The sequence below is a fragment of the Phacochoerus africanus genome, chromosome 9 (assembly GCF_016906955.1).
Source record: "Phacochoerus africanus isolate WHEZ1 chromosome 9, ROS_Pafr_v1, whole genome shotgun sequence".
Lineage (NCBI taxonomy): Eukaryota > Metazoa > Chordata > Mammalia > Artiodactyla > Suidae > Phacochoerus > Phacochoerus africanus.
In genome coordinates, this window is record NC_062552.1 from 42,531,877 (window position 1) to 42,546,599 (window position 14,723).

A 14,723-nucleotide genomic window follows, 5' to 3' on the forward strand; every position below is an offset into this window, starting at 1 on the left:
GAGCTGGACAAAAGCAAGGCCACCCAGGCTCAGACCCCTCAGGGAAGAGATCTGGCTCATTTCACCAAACAACTTGGATCAGTTTACATGTTGCCTCAGGGTGTGAGACATCTAGACTAGGTAGAAGAGTCACATGAACATTCAGTATTGGCTTCAGATAGATGCAGCCATAGGGACTGGAGCGTCTTAAATTAGTCATCGTGTCTTGGGTCTTTCATAGAGATTGTGGCCAGTTATCACTTTGAAGACTTGGTGATGGATTTGAGTTGACGAGGAGCATGAGCGGGTCTGAGGGGTGCTGGGCGAAGGGAGCGTGCGATGATGCTGGTGGCCCCAGTGTCTCATCCCTCAGCCTAATTCTGATTTCGGCTGCAGTAAAAACTCCGTGCAAGCTCAGATCCATCTGGAGCTTCTCTGAGGCTATAAAAACCTGCTCCATCTGCACACAAATGCAGCTGAGAAAGGCAGGGTTATCATGCTGGGGGCGGTGGGGGCGAGGTGGGGGTGGGTGGGAGGTAATTGCTCCCACCTCTCAGCTATCAGGTGGGCAATTCTGGGAGGCAGTGCACATGTTTCTCAGCTGGTCCCAGGGAGGCTAAACCCTCAGAGCCAGAACACCTACCTTGGTAATATAACTCCACTATGGAGTATGGACTCCTTCTGATCCCTTACTTCTGCTGTCTGGGCACATCTCAAACAGTGTGCAATGCACACAAGCCTGTCTCAGGCTCTGCTTCATGGAAAACTCAAGTTAACACATACAAATACACACCCATGTATGTATTCTTGCATATTTGTATATGAATATACATTATATTTATATTGATATACATAGTATAAAATACCAGGCTAGTGAAATAAAAAGAAAGAGGGACCTCCTGGTATATTCCTCTTACCAGGCATTATTTTAAAAGGTCAGCAGACCTCCTGTGTCTGGACTGTTTGTTTTGTTATTTATTTATCTGTTTAAGGCCTAGGGTTTTGGAAGTTCCCAGGCTAGGGGTCAAACAGGAGCTGCAGCTGCTGGCCTATGCCACAGCCATAGCAATGCCAGATTGAAGCCCTGTCTGCAACCTACACCACAGCTCACAGCAACTCCAGATCCTTAACCCACTGAGTGAGGCCAGGAATCGAACCTGCATCCTCATGGAAACTAGTCGGGTTCGTTACCACTGAACCACAACAGGCACTCCTTTTTTTTGTTTTGTTTTGTTTAAAGGTAACCTGAAGGATATGGTTTTATTATCCTGTGAGATAGTAATTCTTCTTTTTTTTTTGGGGGGGGGCTGCACCCACGGTATGTGCAAGTTCTCTGTCTGGGGATCGAACCCAGGCACATTTTCTACCTGTGCCACAGCTGCCACAATGCTGGATCCTTAACCTGCTGCACGACAAGGAAGCTCCCTGCACTGTTTTTTGTTTTTTGAAGTGCATAAACTTGTCAGCTAACATTCATCCTTACCAAGCAGTAATAAGGAGATCAACACTAGCTCTGAGTGTTTGCAAATTCAGCGGATGAGTCTATTATTTGCAAATACAGTGTTTCTCTGCCAGCCTCAGCTGTCTGGGAGGACACACCTTCCCTGAGGACACTGCTGCCATATTTAGAAGAACCTTCCAGGCAGTGGTCCACAGTGATCAGATCAGCTGTGGACTCCAAACTGCTTTCTTCAGCCTCTTCTGTCTCCAGACTGCCATGCCTGCTAAGCTAAGCTGCTCACTTAGCTTCACAATCGCTGCATTAGTCTCGAAAAGTTAGTGCACTCCAAAGCACTTCATGTTCTCCTAGGGAGTCATCTGCTTGTTGGTAGGAAGTAGGTGACTAAGAAATTGTTAGCAATCCCATGGGTTAATTCCAGCACAGGGGAGCAAATAGTCCAGAGGATGACAGGCACTCCGAAGCTTCCTTACTGTGAAATCAAGGAGGCAAGCCGCCTTTCACTTACTGCTAGACGATACCTCTTGACATCACTGATCACGCTATTATTGGAGTCATACGTTTCCCCTGACCATGAAAGGATTTCTTTTCTGGATTTCATAAATATTTCAGGTGTAACCCTTAAGTAGTAGATTGAAAAGTGGTGATTTGCGATATTATTGGAGTCATACGTTTCCCCTGACCATGAAAGGATTTCTTTTCTGGATTTCATAAATATTTCAGGTGTAACCCTTAAGTAGTAGATTGAAAAGTGGTGATTTGCCTTGACACATCACTTCATTTGAGTTTCTATACATTAGGGAAGATAACTCTTTTTTTTTTTCTCTCTCTCTCTTTTGAGGGCTGCACCTGTGACATATGGAAGTTCCCAGGCTAGGGGTCGAATCAGAGCTGTAGCTGCTGGCATACACCACAGCCACAGCAACACAGGATCTGAGCCACATCTGCGACCTATACCACAGCTCAAGGCAATGCCGGATCATTCAACCCACTGAGCAAGGCCAGGGATCGAACCTGCATCCGCATGAATACTAGTCAGATTCGTTTCTGCTGAGCTACGACAGGAACTCAGGAAAATATTAACTCTTAAACTGCAATTACAAACACCTTGAGTCAAGAGAGTGATTTTGCCTTAATTAAGATACAACACAAAGAGTTCCCTTGTGATACAGTGGGTTAAGGATCCGGGGTTGTCACTGCAGTGGCTCGGGTTGCTGCTATGGTACAGGTTTGGTCCCTGATTGAGGACCTCTGATATGCCCTGGGAAAGGCCAAAAAAAAAAAAAAGTACAAATCAAGACATCAATCCATAATACACCTGTACTGAATATGCCTTATAGAGAAGGTGCTGTCCTAGGCAGAGTTGAGTATGGAAATGAATGCAAGATACGATCCCTAACTTCGCAGGTCTTAGAAAGCTACCATTTTATTCATAATTTAGTGTTAGACGTGTTTAATGAAGAGTTATATTAGTAGTACTTAAGAATTTTAATTGCATATTGGAAAGGCACTGGATATATATGTCTGACTGGGTCACTTGGCTGTGTAGCAGAAATTGGCACAACATTGTAAATCAACTATGCCCTAATAAATTAAAAAGAAAAATAGCAATTTCCAGAGATCATTATTTCATACTTGGTAGAGTCTAAGACTTTTAGCCTTTTTCAAATTTGAAGTTTAAATATGTTGCTTTCACAGTGAATTTAACGTACCAAAATTTTCATTCAAATGACATTGTTTCTATGTAGTTTTGATACAGGTATGCATGAAACCACACTCCAACTTTTGAAGAAATGCCCCTTTTTTGACCATTTAAACATTTTTCTATAAGCCCTATATTGGGGGGTCTTCCTATCAGTGACAGCGATGTCATCTTAAACACACGCACATCCCATCTGGGCGCTGTCTTGAACTAAATCCTAAAACAAAATGAAGGGACATCTTTCAGTCAAACTCAGGTCCAGGTGCTGCCAGCGGATGTAGGGCAGTCACTCCTCCAGAAGGCCCTGGCCCTCCTGGGGGCCCGCATAGGTCATTTCCTCTGTTTAAATTCAACTCGGCATTGTCCTTCCGGCTGCTGGACACCCACCAAATGGAGAGAACTCTAAAAGCAGAAATACAGAAGGAATATAGAAGTTAAGGGACATAAGCCAATGGTTTGGCTCAAGGTTTTTTCCTATGTAATTGTTCCTAAAAGGCACAGAGGCTAGGTTTGGAAGCCGTGAGAGTTTTTGCTTGATGAGTTCTCAATGGCAAGCATCAATTTTCGCCCTCCATCAAGGCACAGAAAAGGAGGCAAATCTCTTATTTTTTTACTTTTATTTTTTGTCTTTTTAGGGCCGCACCTGCGGCATATGGAGGTTCCCAAGCTAGGGGTTGAATTGGAGCTACAGCTGCCGGCCACAGCCACAGAAATGTGGGATCCAAGCAGCATCTGTAACCTACACCACAGTTCACAGCCCTGCCAGATCCCGGACCCATTGAGCGAGGCCACATCCTCATGGATCCCAGTCAGGTTCATTAACCACTGAGCCACGAAGGGAACTCTCCAAAAGGATATTTTGTGGGTTCCAAATGTTCTGATCTGTTCTGTTCTGTCCTAGTTATGAACAAGGGGTGACTATGTCGGGGGTGAGGGGAAGTCAGTTCACTGCAAACGATGAAAAGAGGTTGCTGAAGCTTGGGGGCCTGAGTAAGAAAAACAACCTGTTCTGTCAACCTTGAGGGCTGGGGGAAGACAGGAAGACAAGGAGGACCATCCAAGTTAGATGATCAGATCAGTTTATTGTCAACTGTTTGAATGCCACAGGGCACAGAAAGGGCTCCTCGGCAGGGGGGTTCTCAGGGCAGTTAGCAGAATGAGTCACAGATTTCCCTCAGAGTCTCTGAAATTGTATCTGCAATTCTCTGTGTACGAAGAGGTATGTCCTTTTCCAGCAAGGGGATCCATAGGTCTTATGAGAGTTTTCTAAGACTCCACGGCCCTCCCACAAATGTAAAGCAGAACAACATCCACCAACCAAAGAAAATCCCACTGTGTTGGCCAAAAATGTGCTTGCTTTTGCACGAGAATGGAAGTTGGTCTTCTCATGCACGCGCCAACACGCCAGCATCTGGACATGGCTCACGAATCACAGATCTTGGAAAGCTTTGTAATGTTCCCTTACTGTTTGACTCTTATCGGGAGAGAATTAAGATGAAATTAATTCCTTAAGACTGTTTGGGGTGAGATAAAACACTGGGCTGTTACAAAAGTAAAAGTGGGGATTCTAGCATTTTATTTTTTGCTGGAATGGCAAGTAAACGCCTTCGGGGGAGCTGGTTTCCAGGTCCAGTGCCCTCCCTGCAATTGACAACAGCATCCCAAACATGCCCTGGCAACCCATCCAACTCCCACATCCTACAAGAGCCTGGCAACTTCCTACATTTTTTATTTTTATTTTTATTTATTTTTGTCTTTTTGCCATTTCTTGGGTCATTCCCACAGCATATGGAGGTTCCCAGGCTAGGGGTCGAATCTGAGCTGTAGCCGCTGGCCTACACCAGAGCCACAGCAACGCGGGATCTGAGCCACGTCTGCAACCTACACCACAGCTCACAGCAACGCCAGATCCTTAACCCACTGAGCAAGGCCAGGGATCGAACCCACAACCTCATGGTTCCTAGTCAGATTCGTTAACCACTGAGCCATGACGGGAACTCCCACTTCCTACATTTTTTGATGATCTCCTTTCAGAACTGAGGGGGAAAAGCCCGGTAATTAAATAGTTTGAATGTATCTAAGATAAGTATCATGAGATAAAATGCCCTTTGAGATAAGGATTCTCTCAGGCTTGTCCTTTTTACCAATGGAGGGAACATTTCTTTGAAAAATGTTCTTAGTAGTGTCAAAACAGAAAGAGGATTTATGTTTTAAAAAAGTATAATAAACACAACTAAAAGTGCTGGGAAAAATCCTGCCTAATGATCTGGTCAAAATGACTGATCTCCAGAGTCATTTGACAAATGACATCCTCTTAATGTGAAAAAGGCATTCCTGTGTCGTCTTGCTGGTGGGAAAATATTTAGATGCTGATTCAGTCTGGGCAAGATCATGACATCTAATTCATGTCAGAATGGATCAGAAACTAGTATTTGGTGCCTGTAAATCCTGACCCTCGTCTTCATTTTGCCAACAAAGCAGTACTCAACTGAAAACCTTTGGGAAGGGTGTTTTGATTTCCTCTCATCATAGGATTTTGAGAGCTCTTTGCACTGTTACTTGTACTCTGAATAGAAGTGCAAAAGAAAGCAAGGCAAAGTGCTGAAATGAGCATATTTGTAAGTAATATAATATTTTGTGTCCCTTATGCAGTTACAGAATTTCTACTGAAATGTCACCAAGAGTTTTATTTATCCCTCCATATGTTAGCCCTTATTATACAGAATAAATGTCCACTGGAGTTCCCATCGTGGCGCAGCAGAAATGAAGACGACTAGTATCCATGAGGATGTGGGTTTGATCCCTGGGTTAAGGATCCGGTGTTGTCGTGAGCTGGGGTGTAGGTGGCAGACGTGGCTCAGATCCCGAGTTGCTGTGGCTGTGGCTTAGGTTGGCAGCTGTAGCTCCTATTCAGCCCCTAGACTGGGAACTTCCATATGCCTTGAGTGCAGCTCTAGAAAGCAAAGAAAAAAAAAAAAAAGAGTAAGTGTCCATCAACAGAGGAATGGATAAAGAAGATGTGGTACATATATACAATGGACTATTATTCAGCCATAAGAAAGAATGAATAAGGAGTTCCCGTTGTGGCGCAGTGGTTAACAAATCCGACTAGGAACCATGAGGTTGCAGGTTCGATCCCTGCCCTTGCTCAGTGGGTTAACGATCCGGCGTTGCCGTGAGCTGTGGTGTAGGTTGCAGATGCGACTCGGATCCCGCGTTGCTGTGGCTCTGGCGTACGCTGGCGGCTACAGCTCCGATTAGACCCCTAGCCTGAGAACCTCCATATGCTGCGGGAGCGGCCCAAGCAATGGCAAAAAGACAAAAAGACAAAAATACAAAAAAAAAAGAAAGAATGAATGAAATAATTCATTTGCAGTAACATGAATGGACCTAGAGATTATCATACTGAGTGAACTAAGTCAGACAAAGATCACATGATACCACCTATATATGGAATCTAAGAAAACATGATGTAGGGAAGGGAGCTTGTTTATAGAACAGAAGCAGACTCGCAGATTTCAAAAGCAATCTTATGGTTACCACAGGGGGAACCATGGAGGGAGGGAAGAATTGGGAAGATGGGAGTAATATATGTACTGTATATATATATATATATATATACATATATATATATAATTGTACAGAATAGATGATTAACAGGAACCTACTGTATAGCTCAGGGAAATCTTCTCAACAGTTTGTAATAACCCAGATGGGGGGGAGAGTAGATATAATATATATATTTATGGCCGATTCACTTTGCTATACACCTGAAACTAACACATCATTGTAAGTCAATTACACTCCAATAAATTTTTTAGAAAAGAGAGTCAATCAGAGCACAAAATGCTATGTGAATAGCCCTGAGATTGCAGTACTTAATTTCTGAGCTTCACCCTCAGTTTAAACAGCACCTTTTAAAGGAGTTCGCTTGTGGCACAGAGATAAAAGATCCACCGTCATCCCTGTAGCAGCTCGGGTTGCTGCTGTGGCTCAGGTTGGATCTCTAGCCTAGGAATTTCCACACACTGTGGGTGCAGCCTAGAAAATAAATAAATAAATAAATAAATAAATAAATAAATAAATAGCACCTTCTAAAACATTTGGAATTAAACAGAACTTCCCCTGATTTCCTAGGACAGTGATACCTCTAGACCGGCAGTGTCAGCAGCACCCGGAACTTGGCAGAAATGCAAATTCTCAAGCCCTTCCTCAGAACTAGTCATCAGGAACTCCTAGGGTGGGGCCTGGGATTCCAAGTTCTAACAGGCCCTCCATCCAAATTGATTCTGATGCTCACACCAGTTCGAGAGCCATTGGTGAAGGAGAACAGTTACAGAAACACAGTAGAATTAAATGACTGGCATATTCAATGGTCAGCGGTTTGAACAGGTCATGACCTTTTCATTTCTGTACACTGTTTCTACTGTTGGGTTAATTTCCTTCCATGCCATTGCTTTCCAAATGGACCAAGGACTGTGACTTGCCTCCAAAACTCATGGATCACTTTTTTTTTTTTTTGCCTTTTGTCCTTTTAGAGCTGAGCCCGAGGCATATGGAAGTTTCCAGACTAGGGGTCTAATCAGAGCTGTTGCTGCTGGCCTACGCCACAGCCACAGCAATGCGGGGTCTGAGCCATGTCTGCCAACTACACCATGGTGCACGGCAACGCCGGATCCTTACCCCACTGAGCAAGGCCAGGGATCGAACCCACAACCTCATGGTGCCTAGTCGGATTTGTTTCCACTGTGCCACGATGGGAACACCATGGTTCCCTTTTTTTAATGGCCACACCCATAAAGGAAGTTCCCAGGCCAGGGAATGGATCTGAGCTGTAGCTGTGACCTATGTCACAGCTGCAGGAATGCTGGATCCTTTAAGCCACTGTGCCGGGCAGGATAGAACCTGCACTTCTGCAGGGACCCAAGCCCCTTCAGTCAGATTCTGAACCCACTGTGCCACAGCAGGAACTCCCCATGGTTTACGTGTGAACCCACAGATATGATTTTCTAGGGAAACAACCCAACGTCAAGGCCATGTCGATCTTACCCAGGAAAAAGGATTAACATTGACAAATTCATTGAGGAGCTCCTAGCACTAAGAGATGGAAACACTACTATCAGGTCCTGGTCTTGTGATAATGGGGCACACAGAGTAGACCTGGAATTAAGGAACATCTTTTCTGTCTGGTTCAATGCAGGTCATCTGTTATGATGACCCAAGAGAGGAAATCAGTCAGCTCATCTCCCGTAATGAAAACCAAGGAATTAGAGTCATGCTACTCAAAGTTCTGAAAACACTTACCTGTTTTGGCAAGGGGTCTAGAAGACTACAGTCATAATAATAAAATATTAAAATAACACACATTTGAATCTCCAACAGAGCAAGCCACCTGAAAGAAAAATAAAATAAAACTGGTGCTGGGTTGGGAAAGAGGCATAAATACCTACCAATGAAGAATATCTATAAAGAACACATGTTTCAGAGCAAGTGAGCTTTTTTTTTTTTTTACAATAGAAATGTTTAGTACTAAAAGAATAGTATCAAAAAGAACTTACTCTTTTATAATATTGTCCACTCCATAGGTAGGTGGGACAGCTTGATTGCTTTAAAATGTACATAAAATGCTTAGTGGAAGCATGTAAGGAATGAGAGCCCAGGTATCTCTCCTAAGTTTTAGATCTGTGCTTTCTAATATTCTTGTCCTTACCTATGTGCAGCTATTTAAATTTAAATACATTAAAATTAAAATAAAATATTTTCAGTTCCTCATGTGCACTAACCATATGTCAAGTGCTCAATGGCCATAGTGGCTACTGGCCACCATCCAGAACAATAGATATTTAGAACATTTCCATGATCACAGAAAGTTCCATTGGACAGTCTGGACAGTCCTGTCTGATCTAGATGCTCACTGCCTACTGGAAATTACTGCCTAAACATTCTATAGGCACCTTGAATTCCCCACACCTACCAAATTTATTTTTCCTTTTGTAACCCTTCACCGGGTCTCCAAGTTTTTTGATCATACACCTCTGATAATAAAATAGTTGAGCAAAGCCTACTGATACTCATTGGTTTATAAATTGTATATGCAAACTGTATTAGTCTATGGTCTACTTTGTAGACACATATACATAGACATTTAAAAATCAGGAGTTCCCATTGTGGATCAGTGGAAATGAAGCTGACTAGCATCTATGAGGATGCAGGTTCAATCCCTGGCCTCACTTAGTGGGTTAGGGATCCGGCATTGCCACAAGCTGTGGTGTAGGTCGAGGACGTGGCTTGGATCTGGCTGTGGCTGTGGCTGTGGTGTAGGCCGGCAGCTGTAGCTCTGATTCAACCCCTAGCTTGGGAACCTCCATATGCCCTGGGTGTGGCCCTAAAATAAAAAAGATGAAAAGAAATTTAAAAATCGAGAAAAGCATACATGGAATTCTGCTACTTTCCCCTGCATCCCAGTGGGTTATTTTGAGCTCTCCATAGGAGGGCCAATCATTTTAGGGGGAATGGCCCTTAATGAGTACAATTAGTCCAGCATCAGAAAACTGACCATCATCAAAGACCCAGGCCTCTCCATTACCCTTCCTGTCCAATTAGGTACCACGGTTTTTCATTTAACCCTCTTAATGTTTCCCTAGGCCCTCTCCTATCCCTTTACCTCCAGTCCCTCCGTGGCTCCCCAGTGCCAGTCTTCACCATTTATTGATGTCCTGGATTAGTCGCCTGAGCTTCCACACTGGTTTCTCTGCTTCCATGTCACTTCTCTCCACTCCATCACTAGACTGAACTTTCTAGAACGGAGGTCTATCACTGTTTTCTCATTTTGCACACATGCACGCACACACACACACACACCCTCCATCACCATCATCATCTGCCCGTGCTCCTCATTTTTTTCCAAACTCCACCGGAGAACACAGTCAGACCCTGAAGATACGCCCCTCCCTATCTCTTCGGCCTTCTCTCCCTCAGAGCTCCTCCTTAAACCCCATGCTCTTGCCGCACTGCATACGCGATGCTCCCTGAAATGTGATGCTCTCTGTGGAAAGCCCTATCCCTGCCCGAGGCTCAGTTTCCCCCTGGAGACATTCTTTGATGGCTTGCTTCAGGGCTGAGGTCCCTTCCTCTCCTTTCCAAGGCTCCCTGTGCACCTTTCAGCCACAGCATCTATTGGCACTCGGCTGTGATTGCTTACTAGCCATCCCTCCCCTGGGATCATACTGTTGGATCTTCGCACAGTGCAGAGTGTTCTGCTGGTGCCTGACAATGTTGACTGAATAAATGAATACAGGATGGAAGGTGAAGCTGCTTTTGAGCAAATCTGGCTTAAGTTTTAAAAGGATAATTCTGGCTGCTACATTGAGAAGAAAATATAAGGTGATGCAGGTGGAAGCTAGAAGACTGATTAGGAGGCCATTACAACCTCCCAGGAAGGGGTGACCTGACCAGGATAATGGAGCCATGGCTAGAGTCTGGCTATACTCTGTAAGATGGGTTGATGGCTCATAGGACGGAAGTGGAAGACCTTATGAAGGAGTCAAGGATGAATCCAAGGCTTTGACGTGAGGAAATGCAAGGACACAGCACTGGGGGAGGCTGAAGGAGGAGCAGGCTGAGGCGTTATCACCCGGAGCTCCGTTTTGGACCTGCTAAGGGGAGCTGGCTATGGACCAGTGCCTTGGAAGCCCAGTGGGGAATGTTGAGTGGAAGCTGGGAGTGAGCCTGGTGTTTGGGGGATTCCATCAGAGCTGGGGGTACAAGAGATCATAACTATTGAGTGATACAGAATCATCACTCTTCAATTATTTAAAGCTGAGGGACAGGATGAAGTCACTTGCAGAGTAAGTTAAATAGAAGAAAAAACAAGAAATCTGAGGAGAGAGCCTGGGGGTACTCTAAAATGGGGGGGTTTGAACGGTGAGGAGGATGAGCAACAAAGCCTGAGAAGTAGCTAGAAGGGTAGGGATAATGAAAAGAGAGTGAGTCTCTCCAAAGCCCACGAAGAAAGCGTTGCATGGAGGCCATGAACTCCTTCTCTAACGGGAAAGGTGACGACAGGTACCCGCATGTGAAATGAAACTTTAAAATTCCTGTGTACATTAAAAAATAAATAAACGTATACAAAAATAAACAATTTAAAATAAAAATTAAAAATAAATCCGTAATAAAATAAAACTCCTATGTACATAAAACAACCAATTCCTCTCAGTCCTCAGCTCCCTTCCTAGCCGTAAAGGAGATGAGTTCACTCAGTTGACATTTTCTGTTCTCCAGAATAAGCAGGAACTCCCCGATAGGCAATGTTTACCGGGCAGCACTAGAAAAATGCTGGCTAGGTCTGCATTTGTGAGTTCTAGAACAGGTTCAGAGGGTCTCCTTTATGCAAACAAATCCCATTTTCTTAGAACTCTAACTTTAGCTGGCTATGACCGGGGCACTGCTCTGAACAGCCCCCTGGGAGAAGGATGCCTGGCATCCTTCCTCTCCGGTCCCCGGGGGAGAGTGACTGTAACCAACAAAAAAGACGATAGACAGACGGCTTGGCGGGGCTGGTGGGGCTTCTCCTGGGAGGAAGGCCCTCTGGTCAGAGGGTGGGTGACCAAGGCACAGGCTTAGGAGGGGCTCTGGCACGCCTAGGGGCCTGCAAGTTGTCTAGTCCTTGTAGAAGGTGAGGTGATGAGAGATGGAGCTGGACAGCGCAGGCAGAAAGGAGAAGCCAGCTCCTGGAGGGGCTTGAATGTGTCATGTGACAGCACTGGGACTTTGATGCTGAAAGCACAATAGACCTGGTGAATACACTATACTATACTGAAATATAGTAGGTTTTTTGGTCTTTTTTGAATTTTTAGGGCCACACCTGAGGCACATGGAGGTTCCCAGGCTAGGGGTTGAATTGGAGCTGCAGCTGCTGGCCTACACCACAGCCACAGCAACGTGGGATCCAGGCCACATCTTCGAACTACTCCACAGCTCATGGCAATGCCAGATCCTTAACCCACTAAACGAGGCCAGGGATCGAACACTCGTCCTCATGGAAACAAGTCAGGTTTGTTAACCACTGAGCCACAACGGGAACGCCATGAAATATTATACTGATGTGTGAAAATGAAGTTTCTTCTTCTTCTTCTTTTTTTTATGGCCACACCTGCAGCCTATAGAAATTCTCTGGCCAGGGATTGACTCCCAGCTACAGCTGCAATCTACGCCACATGGCTGCAGCAGCACGGATCCTTTAACCTGCTGAACCAGCAAGGATTGAACCCATACCTCTGCAGTGACCCAAGCAGCTGTAGTCAGATTCTTAACCCACTGTGCCACGGTGGGAACTCCAAAAATGAAGTTTCTTTAAACACCGTTACACATAGGAGATAATCAGTGAATCCTTCCTCTATCATGCAAATGAGTAATGTAGACAAGAAATAGTTCACAAGCTTTTTAAGAGTACACACTGAAGTATTTTAGAAACACTATGCATGTTTTGATTGGAAATAATTAGAACTAATGATGATCAATGTATTTACACAGTCTTCCACTAGGACTTGGAGGCATTTCCTTAACTAACTTTAATCCCTGGGATGTTCTTAAAAATCATAAAACCTGAATTTCCCTTAAAGTAAAACTATGATTAAAGCTTTTGACCAATTCATACTGTGTGCATTAGTAAGGCTTTAATATGTTTTTTCTTTTATTTTTGATTGTTACATTAGTCTCGTTCTTACATTAGTATTGATTGTAGGAATAGTATAAGTATCAATATTACATTTACATTTAAATTAGTTCTAAACATGTTTGATATTCTAGTTAAAGAAAAAGTAAGATAAGTTAAAAATCAGATAATAAAGTAATATGTGCTCAAAATCTTATATTTTCCAACTCCAAATATTTGGATATTGCAGAATGACCTCAATTATCCACTAAATAAAGCCCATTTTCTTGCAATGGCAAAAACTAAATTGTGTCTTCAAGCCTTTACCATGTTCCTGAATTTTGTTGAGTGTCCAAAGTATCAGGAACTAACATATACATATCTATGACATTAAAAGCCCATTATGCCAATGAAAATGAGCCTCATAAATCCGTATTTTTACAGAAGCTCTTCAGAAGCAAGCTGAGCTATGTTCATGCAAGGAATGTTTTCGTAATACTTCTAATGTCAAAATAGTGAAAATAATGAGGCTTATTATTTATAACAGATTTATTTTTTACACTTATAAGAACATTACACATCTACAAATGAAGCTCATTAAAATAAAAACATGCTGAAAATTCCTTAAATACTGAGTGCTTGTGTGTTTTTCCCATTCGTAAATAAACGTCCAAGGAGAGCTACCCAGACATTGAGAACACAGAGTCCTACAAAACCTGGACACTGCCTTCACATTGCCAGTGTTGCACATGCACAGATGGGAAAGGTAACAACCTAAGATAAAGGTGGAAATGGAAACAAAAGGGCTATGGGGATTTCGGGCCTGGGGGGAGCACTATGACCTGGAGTGACCAACTCTACGTGGAGGTGACACTCGAGTTAGACCTGGATGGATGGGCAGGTTTCAAATAAGTAGACAAGTTAAGTGCGGGCATTCTGGACCCAGCAGAGAGTGAGAGCAAGGGGAGGAAGGAACACGGTAATCTGGGGACACCTGGGAGACCCGCCGGGAGGGTGTTCCCAGATGTTCAGACAGGTGTCTTTGTGTCAGATTCTGAAGAGTCTGGAATTCTAGGCCCATGAGTTGGGCCAGCAGGCAGTGGTGCCAGAGTCTCAACAAGAAGATGACAATTAGAGATAATCGTTAAGGAAAATTCATCTGTACCTGGTGAATAAGAAGGATTGAAGGAGGAGATAATAGACCCTGGGGGAAAGGCAGGAAAACTACAACATCACCTGGGGCATGCTGGCCTGGTCTAAGAGGTGGGAGTGGACCCAGCTGGCCAAAGAGAGGATGGCGCAAAGAAAGGGTGATTCTAGAAGCCCAGGTGTCAAGATCAGTGATGTACAGAAGAGAACCAGGAACTGAAGGAATGCTAGGATTAGGGGCAAATCGTGATTCTGGTTTCAGTTGTCTTGATTTTGAGACTGAATCCCTCTTGCACTTTTTTAAAAGAAAAATCTCTCTGCGTTTTCCTACTAGAAGTGATTGTGGGCAGTGCCAGCATGGGCTGGAAAACTGCCACTGTTGCTGGGAGCAGGGGCTCTGCAGTATATTCCGAGTTGCTACCAGCTGCAGCTTATGAAAATAGAATGATCTTGCCCTGGAATTCTGAGAAGGCAGCAAACAGACATACTTTCACAGGCACCCTTCATTGAAGCAGGGCCATTCCAGTTAAATGGGAAGTACTTTTCCCACAGCCTCATCCCCTTTAAGAAATCTTATGGGAGGATCAAAACCATTTGGTGACGGGAGGCAAAATAATCTAGGCCAGTGTTTCTCACATGTGAGCATGCATCAGAATCGCATGGAAGGCTTGTTCAAACACAGACGGCTAGGCTTCCCCGCCGACCCCTGAGTTTCTGACTCAGTAGGTCTGGGGAAGGGGCCGCCCAATTTGCATGGTTTACAAGTTTCCATGTAATGCCAA

General features: G+C 44.1%; 1 protein-coding gene across 3 annotated transcripts in view; it reads right to left on the reverse strand.

The window, feature by feature from the left end:
* Nucleotides 1–2,846: 2,846 nt before the first annotated feature.
* LOC125135574 (24-hydroxycholesterol 7-alpha-hydroxylase) overlaps nucleotides 2,847–14,723 on the reverse strand; it is an 81,000-nt gene continuing 69,123 nt past the window's right edge. For all 3 annotated transcript variants that reach the window (XM_047795837.1, XM_047795841.1, XM_047795836.1), the window contains 2 exons: nucleotides 8,445–8,532; nucleotides 2,847–3,542 (listed from right to left, as the gene is read on the reverse strand). In XM_047795837.1, the coding sequence (XP_047651793.1) occupies nucleotides 3,471–3,542; nucleotides 8,445–8,532 (160 nt within the window). In that variant the 3' untranslated portion in view covers nucleotides 2,847–3,470. The remainder of the gene's footprint in view (nucleotides 3,543–8,444; nucleotides 8,533–14,723) is intronic.